Source organism: Mercenaria mercenaria, chromosome 12 (assembly GCF_021730395.1).
Source record: "Mercenaria mercenaria strain notata chromosome 12, MADL_Memer_1, whole genome shotgun sequence".
Classification (NCBI taxonomy): Eukaryota; Metazoa; Mollusca; class Bivalvia; order Venerida; family Veneridae; genus Mercenaria; species Mercenaria mercenaria.
In genome coordinates this window covers 13,674,768-13,686,805 of record NC_069372.1, presented here as the reverse complement: position 1 = coordinate 13,686,805, position 12,038 = coordinate 13,674,768, and the positions used below count along the sequence as shown (strand labels likewise).

Sequence of the window (12,038 nt, the reverse complement as noted above, 5' to 3'; positions counted from 1 at the left end):
GGAAGAAATTTCATGAAGTAGGTAAAGGGATATTATTATTTGATCAGCAACTGTTGTTAAATATTAAATATAATAACAAAGGTTGACCCGAACCAGAATAAGAGAAAGGTAAACTTTTAAATAAATATCCAATTTCAAAATAAATTGTAAACAGGTTAATCGGAACAACTCTATTGTTAATGTAGGTTTGTTTTGAAAAGTTGTCTGAATACCTAAGTATACAATTCATTAAGTCACATTTATATATAACGTATCATTCAGCATTTCTTACTTTCTTTCTTTAAGAATATTCTTTGAAATAACATTAGTTTTAGATAGAGATCTTTCTTTTTAAATACGATTTACTTATGAACTATGACATAGAATTAAATTGAATTTTTACATTTTATATAATGACACATTTCTTGTCATGTCATCTTTTTACGCTGTTATTTATTTAGGTTTACATGCATTTTTATAAACAATACTTTCTATATTTTTTTACTGTTTCACGGCCTGTATGATAATTATAAGCTGTACAGATTGAAAAAAAGTATAGGTTTAAAGTGCTACCGTAAATGCGTTCATTTCATGTATGACTGTCATTTTTTTCTGTAAGAGACGTTTCAGTCCATCCAGAATAAAGATTTCATAAATTCAATGAGAAACATTTATTCCCATGGGAAAATATGTTTATTGGAATCTCGAACTATATGAAAATGAACTTCGAAATTTAAACTTAACGTGAGCATGCTGTAACATTTTTAAGGAAATGCCCTCCAGTTCAAGTTGGCGTTTCTTGCCCACCTTTTGGACTGATTCGCATAATATTGTTTCTTATTAACAGTACTAAAAGCAGCGCTTAAATTCTAAAATGTCATTTCAGAATTAATATTTCATTATCGTTATGCCAATTTTACAATTGTACCTTATGAAAAGAGCCAGCACTGAGATTCCACCGTCCAACAATCGATTTTACCGGTATTCAATAAAAGCAATTTCTGTTTTCAGGAAATAGAATAAATATGGGATAATTTGTTTAGCAATAAACAATTAGACATATTCAGAAATCTCGACTGTTAAAATCACGCCTGAAATTTTGTCAATAAAAATAGCGGTTATTGATTGTATTAAAACCTTCTTTCTTAAGGATAAAAGAACTGGCTACAACAAGACAAATTCAGTATTTTGTCTGTTTAAAATAACTGTTGAAATTTGTAAATAAAAATAGGTTATTTCAATTTAATCATAACAGATCACTTATACTTTCTAAAAGCTGAAAGCTGAAAGAGCCGGCACCGGATTTTAATTACACGGAGACATGTTAAAAAATCTCGTCTAGTATAGTGAAATCGATGGATTTAAATTAGCATATATTCTACAAGAAAGGCCGACAAACATCCAACCCAAACGACCTTCTTCTTGGTATTTACATTTTGATTGTACGCAGACAAATATCTAGTTTTGTTAAAAACTGACAGACAAGTTTAGACAAATAATTCTTCGATTTTCCTATATAACCCCGTCTCAACAGGACAGATAAGGTATACTCTTAACAAACCCAATATAATGTGAAATATTTGAAGCGGTTGAATATAAACTGTGTAAAGGTTGTACGTTTATGGTCTTATCAACTTAAAATGGAATATTAGATCATAGACTATAGCACAAATATTGCTATGTTACAGCATTCTAGATGGACAGAATATCCCTTAATGAGTGACTGTTATTATTTAAAGATAGTGCACATAAGAAAGATTAAAGAGAAAAGATAATATTGTTAAATGAGTAAGGTTGTGATATTCGCGTATATAATTTTTCGTAATGTATACAACCAGTCTGACACTCGAGAATAACAGTGAAACTACCAAAAGAGTTAAAAATGGATTGCATTTTTTCTGCGAAAAGTGAAATAAATGTAGGTATAAATTATTTATTTATTACTTTACTTATGCAGAGATATAACTAAAAGTGTAATAGTTTGTGTAAATGGTTAAAAGATATATAGAACTTCTTTTCTATACATATTTGCTAAATATACGTATCACACAGATATTTAGTAACGCAGATATGTAGATACATAATTGTGCAGATACACAAAAATGTAGATACACAAAAATGTAGATACACAGATATGCAGATTCAAAAATATGTAGAAACACAATTTTATATGTAGATACACAAATATGCAGACGCAACTGAACTGTGAGCTAGTATACACTGACTGAAATGGGTTGTCGGTCAGTAGCAACATCTATTGCTCTAGGTTCGATGGACATGACTGTTGGCCGGTAAATCATTCAGTAAGTGTTTTATTACACGATTCAGAAATAAATTTTCAGACATTGTTATTTGAAGTTTTAACCCGAGCAAAATTATGTGAGCAAAAATGCACAAACTACGAACCGGCTATTTAAAATATTACGAGTAATGTAAATAGTTCTATATATTTACAATATACTGTGCGAATATTAATCTCTTAACACTGTTCGTCTCAGAACTGTGCCTTGGGAAATAAAACTGAACTCATATGCGTTCTTTATACCCTCGGAGTATAACGTTGCATCTCTGAGAAAAAATCCTTCTATAATTGCTGGAAGAGATATATTATTATACTTTGCTTAAGAAGAGATGTTAATTGAACACAACTGATATCGAAAATAAAATGAGCCGTGCCATGAGAAAACCAACATAGAGGGTTTGCGACCAGCATAGATCCGCGCAGTCTGGTCAGGTTCCATGCTGTTCGCTTTCAAAGCCTATTGCAATTAGAGAAACCGTTAGCGAACAGCATGGATCCTGACCAGACTGCGCGGATGCGCAAGCTGGTCTGGATCCATGCTGGTCGCAAAGCCACTATGTTGGTTTTCTCATGGCGCGGCTCAAATAAAGTTTCAAAAATAAAGTGTGTATTAGGAAACTGTGCTAGTGAACTGTTTCAGTAGTCAAGTGGCAGAGCACTCGGCGGCGTGAGGTCGTGAGTTCGCTCCCTGGCCGCGACGTACCGAAGGCGTTAAAATGAGGCCAGTAGCTCCCTTGCGTGACACTTTCATGTCTCCTCTCCTTCCCTACCATTAGGAATGGGTTTAATATCAAACATCCCCCAAAAGAAATGTTAACTGAGCTAAGGAACTAGACTAGTCCTCTTTTTCGAGAATATTCTTTTAAAACCATGTATTCCCACATAACAGATACCGGAAATAACGGCTAAATCAACGCAATAATACGATTCTGTCATAACTGGTAGTCCTCTGTAAGTTTATTTAGAATATCAAAAATATTACAGTATGATGACTCATATTCCGTTTAAGAAAGCAAAACATTTAAATAAATTGCCTCATTTGATCATTTCATGAGCTGAATAGGTAGATATTAAAATGCTATCGTTTTCAAAAGACCTTTGTTGAAGACTGACAAAAATACCACAAAATGACGTATTACGACCATGCCAGATGTCTTTGAATACAGATCTAAATCTGGCATTAATTTGGGGTTATACTATACAAATTAGATGCCAGTTAAATGCCATTCAATTCTAATGACAAGTTTACCCATCTACCGTTATAGGTTCAAATCAATCATATTTAAGGCAAATTAGAAATATAAAAATAGAAATAACCTGTGTAAAATGTTATAAAGGTATATGAGCCGCACCACGAAAAAACCAATATAGTGCATTTGCGACCAGCATGGATCCAAACCAACCTGCGCATCCGCGCAGTCTGGTCAGGATCCTTGCTGTTCGCTAACGGTTTCTCTAATTGCAATAGGCTTTGAAAGCGAACAGCATGGATCCTGACCAGACCGCGCGGATGCGCAGGCTGGTCTGGAGCCATGCTGGTCGCAAATGCACTATGTTGGTTTTCTCATGGTGCGGCTCAATTATGATGTTAAATGCTTAATTAGACAATTTATTGTGACTATATTTCTCCAAGAAACTGAAGGTTTATAACAATAATTTTGTGCTTAATATGAAGTCCGTCTACACGGGAATGTTTTTATTTTCCCTTAACTAAAAACAACGATATCTTTTATATTACCTAATCAATTACTGATATCGGTTTTGGCTACTCGGGTATTTAAATTTTAAATTGAAAATGCACTTCAGTCAGTACATAATAAATTTGGGGAAATTTCAAACCACTTAAATATTCGTGCGAAACAGCAATTTGCTTTATTTGTAAACAAAATGAAATATTGTATAGCAAGTAGGAGGCCTAATTTAAAACGGTATAATCCTTTGTGTGCGTCTTATTTGTATGTATTGAACTTTTTTGTTCAATATTTTCATCAATTTTTTAAACCAGTATAATATATCATCACTTAAGCCAGCGGTCACGGTGACGAACTATGGAACTTTAAAACTATTTCTGACAGAAGTAAACATAATGTAAGTGTTTGTTCACGCGTGCAACATCAGTTTTAGAGTTAACTTAATGAACGAAGTCTATTTTAAGGTTTTGTTTCAATATAGTTTTACTGAATATCTCGGGTTTCTTTCACATGCAGATAGAGTTAACTTTAATTACTTTTGATAACAATCCGATATGTGTGCACATTTTCGCATATATTGTAGATACAGTAAACCCTCAGTAAAACGGTCGTCATGCATGCAATTTGTCATTTTCCTATAAAAAGTATATCCATTTCTACTGACCCACTTTATGAAGACAAAGGCACTCTTCTACATTTTTTTTTCAAAATCTAGACAAAAGTTACACTATAATGACAAAATCCTACGGTACGATGCCGTTTCAGACAATTGTATTTATATATATGCATGTGCATTCATCGCCATAGTTTGTTTTCAGTTACATATAATTTCGGGTATTTGAATAAACCATGTACATTGCAAGCGATTAATAAATACATTATAAATAAATAAGACAAAAGAAGTAATACAAGGGAGACAATGTCATCATGTACGACGAGGTTTCTCATTAAAAGCATTGATAAAAAGAAGAGGAAACAACTTAAAATTTAAAAAAAAGGAAGTCAACAGAAAAATTAGAAATTTAAGGTAGTCGTTGTCATATAAATTGACGTAACATTTGACTGATTCGTTAGCATAGAAAAGCCTTGTTATAAAGGTCTCACTGTATTGATATTGTAAGATCAATGCACAGTTTATAGATTTTTAACATGTATACATGTTGATTATTTGAGCAATCTGATAGCTCTTTTCGGGTGTTCGCCTTATAAAAACTCAATTGAAGGTTTCAGATAGCTACACGATAAATTTTGTGCCTATGGATTGATAATGCAAAATTAATTTAGCTTTGTCCCTTGAAGTTTATTTATTTTGTGGATATAGAAGTCAATAATCAATCTAATTTTGATCAGGCATTGTTAACTCAGGCGGTCAAAATAAACTAAAAGTTTACAAATTCAGGAGTACACAGTGGTCAAAGTTTGTACACCAAATATGTATTTATCTAGACTTAACTTGCATTCAGTCAGTGGCAATGGAATAAATAGGTAAATGAAATGGGATAATAAAAGTAATTTTAGTTTTGCAATAAGTTTGAATATTTTAAAAATACAATTTCATTAAAATCTAGTTATGGTATTTTTAAATATTCGCGGATAGAGGGTATCTGTAAAAGATTTTAAAGGTTTATTATTTGTTATCAAAGGTTGAACATGAATTGATGGATTGTTTCTATTTTCAGATCCTCGCGTGAAGGCAAAGTAAACAGTCAGACGCCTTCACAAACAACACCTAGATCATCACGTGACGGGAAGTTAACGTCACAGGCAACGTCAAGAACGCTGCGACGTCAAGCGTCAACAGATTCAAACAAAAGTCGTGGATCTGAAACCGAAATGATGGCTGAGCCGGGAAGTTCAAATTTCGCGATCGACAAGATCAGTACGATGTCCCTGGGTGAATTCAGGAGCCTTTTGAACAGTGCTTTATCAGTACCGAACGGTAATACTGAATCACAGTGTAGTTCCGACTCCCCAAGGTCACAGGGGAGTGTGGATAGTGGCAGAAATATTTCTAGTAAACCTAAATCCACACCGGCCAAGAGTGCGTACAGTTACAGATCTGTCAGTGCAAGCAGAACTCAATCTGGAAAACCGTCCGTACCTTCAAAATCGGGAATACAATCGACCACAAAGACTAATTTAAGTACACAGAGAACTGCTCAGAATTTACAAAGCAATATATCAAGTTCCGGTAGACCAACTAGTGCTAAGACTAACTACCGTTCAGTGCCGTCTAGTGGATACGGACAGGAGAGACCAAAAACTCCAAATAGTATGCCAAGATCGCGTTCAAATGCCTCATCTGTCAGTGATAATTCATATACATTACAACCAAACAATCGGTCTACGTTTGCAAGCAGATCTAGTTCTCACAGTTCTATTCAGTCCTGTGAGTCAACGGACGATGGCCGTAACAGTTATGGAACGGATTATGGTGATCAAACTTCTAAAGTGTTAAGTCCCTCTAGTGTCGATTCTGATTATTCATTCAGAGGATCTAGTTGTACAAGTTCAGAATATACTCGTTCAAACTCTTATACTCCGTGTTCAGCCGCGGAAGAGAAAATAAGACTTGAAAAATTACAAGCAAGTGCACGTGCTAGTAGTGAACCACGAGAAAACATATCCAGTATTTCAAAGGACATTCAAAATGCCTATGGTGTTCCGGAGTCTAAACCTATAAATGTAGGATATGCCACATTTTCTTATGACAAAGATGATGATTCCAAAGATTTTAATGAACTAGATGAGATTGAAGATGAAATTATTAAATCTAGAGACAAAAGTGAAGATGTGTCTCCAGAGATCACAGAATTGTCAAAAACTGATAATGAAATAAGCTCACAGAGCAATGTCAGGCCTCAAACTCCATCTGGGAGACAGACGCCGTCTTTCATTCCGCGTCCCATAACCCCTAAAGTGTCCCGTAAATTGAGCCTCCCGCAGAATGGTGAAACCGAAGCACTTCAATCGTATGATGAAAAGAAGGCAGCGGCAAGACCTCCAACTCCTAAAAAGTCTACTGTAATTGCTCGTGCGCATGGATCTTCAGGTGTGCGTTCTGCAGACAAAAGTAAAGAGCAGACGTACAGGGAACTGTTTCAAAAACGTTCAGCAACGCCGGGTCCAGGATCGTCGTCTTCAAGCAGCTCTGTGGCTTCTGCCAGAAGGTCTATGACTCCGGGGCCTTATTTAAATAAAACTTCAACATTACGACCTACTTCAGCAACAACAAATCGTGCACGCCTTAATGAAGCAATGGAAGGAAACAAAGGAACATCTTTGTCAGTATTTAGTGATAACAAAGAGAATTCAAACATATCATCTACAAAACGGACACAAATAATTGACAAGAAAATGTTGACTAAACAAAACTCAACTGACCAATCAGAAGCTGTGATAGTGGTAAATGTAGACCGGTCAGAAGGCCGGCATTCTTTATCGGTGCAAGGTGAAAATGAGCCAAGACAAAATGTTAATAAGCCTAAAGTTCTTGCTAGAGCTAGAACGGAAGACAATCGTGCTAGAACTCCTACCAGGTCAACACCTGGTATAACGCGGCAGAGGCCGCAGAGTGTAGAACCGCGACAACTTATTCCGCGGAAACAATCTGGAAAGAACGCGGAAACAGTCTTAACAGTAAAACGTAATGAGAACGGAACACATGGAGTTTATGATAGAACTCAGGAATGGGTACAGACCGCGGTTGAACAGACTAAGGTTGTGCAGAAAACAAAAGTGAATAGAACATTTACGCCTAGAGCTCGTAGGGCAATGACTCCAAATTCGTTTGATATGAGAATAGATCAAGAGAAAGAGGAACCGAGATCGCTCGAAGAAATAAAAGCAGCACTGACTTTACCAATTAATGGATTAAATGATATAAATCCTGATAAAATTGATGCCCCGCCCGAAGATCCGGAAATGTATGCAACAATGGAAAAATTGTTTCATGAACTCAGACAACAAGAGCTGAAGAACTCAGTAAATGAAACACCAGGAAGTAATGTGGCAGGTTCAAAGGTTGCAAAATCAAAATCTTCGAAATCAAACAGTAGTAACAATGACGAAGAAATGTCATTAGATAGCAACAGAAATATAAAAACAAAGACATTGTCCGTTTCCACAAAAAGTTCGTCAAATGTAACATCACCCACAGTGCAGAGGTCGAGCAGAATGAATCAGACCCCGCGCGGACAGTCCATGTCCCGCACGAGCTCAACATCCAGTGCAAGCGCTTCTCAGTTTTCAAATTCACAGGCTGGGAAAGGCGACCAGTACACAAAGAAAGCAAGCACAAGTTCGTCCGCTCAGTCAGGACCCGTATCTACACCAAGAGCATCAAGGCCAAGCTCACCGGGTCCGTCCGCTAGACGACCGCCATCCCCTCGCACCACTACTCATAACACGCCAAGACCAGAATCTCCGAGGATTACTTCACAACCGCCGCGTCCTGCCTCGCCAAGGGTTAATTCGCATCCTCCGAGACCCGCTTCGCCGCGAGTATCTCCACAGACTTCTCGACCAGCCTCTCCATCGTTAAGAACGAATTCAGATTCATCACGTGGTTCAACCCCGAGTCGAACACAACCTCCACGACCAGCGTCCACTCCTCCGCGAGCTTATTCACCTGTCGCTAGACAGAGTTCAAAATCAAGCGAGGATAATGACAACGTTTTTGAAAAAGATAAAAAATCAGATTCAGGTAGTATTATGAAAAAAATTAAAGAAATTATTAAAGTGAACCCTAGAAAAGACAAAACTGAAAGTGGGAAGGGTAAATCTAGAATTCCCGCTCCAAAATCACTGGCAAGCGCTGGTAAATCACGTTCATTCTCAAATTTATCAAACCTCTCACATTCGTTGTCAATGGGTAGTGAGGAGAGCAATGGACACTCATTTGAGGAACATAACATGAACGGTTACGGTGAATATATAAATGGTGGACTTAATGTTACCTTGTCTGGGAGATCCGAAACACCTAAACCAAAACTAAACACTCCATTGACTACCGGAAGATCTTCCTTAATACGGAAGGAGAGTATGGAGAAAAATAAAAGTAACGTTACAAATAGACTAGTGAGGGCCATGTCTGTTGAGAGAAATATGTCGGGGCTGAATAACACTTATCATTTTTGTGACGAAGGGGAGTATGTTTAGCGACAGTGATATAGAATTTTGATGACAAATGTAAAAACATATGTGAATGAGGGAGAAAACATAGACTAAAGATATTTTTAGAACAGATATAAGTACAAATGAGAATATGTGATACTCGAATTAAGTACAGCTGAATACATGGTGTATGACTTTAATGTGTTGTACAGAATTATGGAAACATATGAAATATGGGAAATAATATCATAGATTCCCGTAATATTCTGCCAAATGTTACGAACACAGTCAGAATGTAGTACTTACTTTAAATTCTATGGTTTAAAGAAATGTATTAAATTTACATACTGTTCTAAACATAGTAAGATACAGGTTTGCAGAAGAGTTTTGCGTAAAGCCTATGAAAAAAAAGTCTTTTTTTATAAACTGACAACTATTTTGTCACTGCGGAACGTGATAGTAAAAATGTACTAATCATCTGCTAAAATTGACATTTGTATTCAAAATGTAAACAACAGTTTTTACTGTTTTGCATATGTTTAACATAAACACAGTGGTTCATTTATAAAGAAAGATTAACAAGGTATTGTGGTAATTGGAATCTTTGATCATTAATAATTGAGGAAATCGCGTTTCATGCAAGATTTGAATTTCATAAAAAAATGGAAGTAAAATTCGGAGTTGTTGAAAAGTACTTATGGTGGATATGAATTGAATAAACATTTTCTCCCGCTTATCCTTGCTATTTTAACCTTGAGTGTGAACTTTCGGCTCAATTGTTTAATGATAGCCTTACATTCGTTGATGATTTTGTTGTTATTTTAAAGAAGCATTTTTCTTCAATAAGAAAAAAATCTCCTTTTCAAAATGATCTTGGTCGGCAGCAGAATTCTGCCTTATTTGTATGTATGCGTGTGTATGTTAGCTGGTTGAAAATAAGAGAGAATGGTTGTAAATGTTTTTATTTTATTCACTTGATGATCTTCTATAGCTTTGGTTGTAGGAAAAGCCAGTCTGTGATAGTTTCAGTTTTAGAACACAATTATTGTATAAATATTTTGTTTTCCATATTTATTTTGTTTATTTTCACCTTGACCATTCAGCTTTTAGTCATTCTTGGCTTTATAAATCCATTTCCATAATTTATAATTTCATATTGATATGATATATTTCTTTGTTGTTTTTTTTTTTTAATCTGACTTCATTTTGGTATATGACTCCTTGATATTCTTTTTCATTATACTGTCAACTATCAAACGTTTTCATTTTCCGGTAATGTAAAATGCAATATGGCCTGTAAATTTTTTTAACCTATATTATAATGTGAAATTTACCTGAAAAATATACAGTACAAATTTTGAGGTTGTTAACATATTTAATTTGAAAAATGTCTTTTCATTAAAGTTCATTACGTTATTTACTTTTATCACTTACAAATGAACTGTCAGAAAGGAAAAAAATGATTAAATAAATCAAGAGTGATGTTATTCATACGATTATACTTAATAATATCATAGATTATTACTGAAAAATGATGTCTATAGTATGTACGTAAAATTTCTTTGAAAATAGAAATTGCTGTGATATTAGAACTGAGATAGAACACATAGAGTTATATGAATACAGATATATCTCTCTTTACATCTAATTTTATATTTAAAAATAACATAATTTTTATTGAAAGTTTTAAAAAGAATCTTGTGTAATATATTATTCTACTGAAATAATAGTGACTCTTAGACACTCGTCTAAAATCAAGATGTAAAGACATTTAGAGGGAACTATTTTGGGAGTTTATATACCAGGTCAGGGTGCTCAACGGGTCGGATGATAAATTAGTATGCATATACATTAAAAGAGACTTCACAGGAAGATTTAAGAACGCTATAATTTTTTATTTGCAAAATTAACCATCACTGTCTTTTTAATTTCTGACTTCACATTAAGGTTGTACACATTAAGGTTGAACACATTAAGGTTGTGGACACAAAATGACGATTGTCAATGTCTGTTTGATTACGTAATCTCAAAATACGATTTCAGCACAGAAATCTGCCGAAGAATGCCGAAGTAGGACCGGTGGAATACGTAATCACACGAAACTTTCCGAATGTCTTTACGGGTCCACTAACTTATATCGATTTATATCTTTATCGGATGGCAGTAGCGTTGTTGGTTATAAAGTGCAGATTTTTTTCTTATTTTGCTTGTTCGTACATTCATATATTATTCTTAACAATTTTATCCTTTTTCACACCCGACCACCTCGACCTGGCTTACACATATCGGTAATTGGAATTCGCAATAATGTTATGTAGACATGCGTGTCTTAGATATTATACTAGATGGGAAGATGGATATTATATCAATACAATGTATGAATGTAAAGTAATGTCATCAAATTATTTATTATTTTTAATATTCATTCAGATGTGAAATATCTGAATGTCTTTCTACATTGACCATTAACTTGCAATAAACATGATGAATATCCTTTGTTCTCGTGTGTGTTTCTTTAATTTAACCCTAACCCTGCTAAATTTCTAAAATGGACTGGTCCATCATTCAGTTTGGGCAATACCATTTATTATTCAAAGGGGAGTTCACTGAAAATTTACTGACAGAAAAGCGAACGGTGCAGACCATGATCAGCCTGCACGGATGTACAGGCTGATCTTGGTCTGCACTGGTCGCAAAGGCAGAATCACTTGCCACCAGCAGGCGAAAGGTTAAGAATGGTTAGTTGTCAACTATATTATGATCTTTGTATTCGCGATAAGGAGCAAATTTTATTACCTCCCCTTGTCTTTTTTGTGTCGTATGGCGGCCATAAAGTTCCCTTAACCCCCGCACTTGGATTCATTGTTGTTATATTTATCAACCTTTCGGATCATGGTAGCCATTCAATCTCCCATGAACCGATTCCGCCATTGTTTTGCTTGGTTGTGTTC

At 35.1% G+C, this 12,038-nt stretch overlaps 1 protein-coding gene across 2 annotated transcripts in view; it reads left to right on the top strand.

Moving 5' to 3' along the window:
- The window catches only part of LOC123533112 (GAS2-like protein pickled eggs), a 79,511-nt gene extending 67,928 nt beyond the window's left edge, over positions 1-11,583 (top strand). For both annotated transcript variants that reach the window (XM_053519258.1, XM_053519259.1), the window contains exon 5: positions 5,652-11,583. In XM_053519258.1, the coding sequence (XP_053375233.1) occupies positions 5,652-9,132 (3,481 nt within the window). In that variant the 3' untranslated portion in view covers positions 9,133-11,583. The remainder of the gene's footprint in view (positions 1-5,651) is intronic.
- The last annotated feature ends 455 nt before the right edge of the window (positions 11,584-12,038 follow it).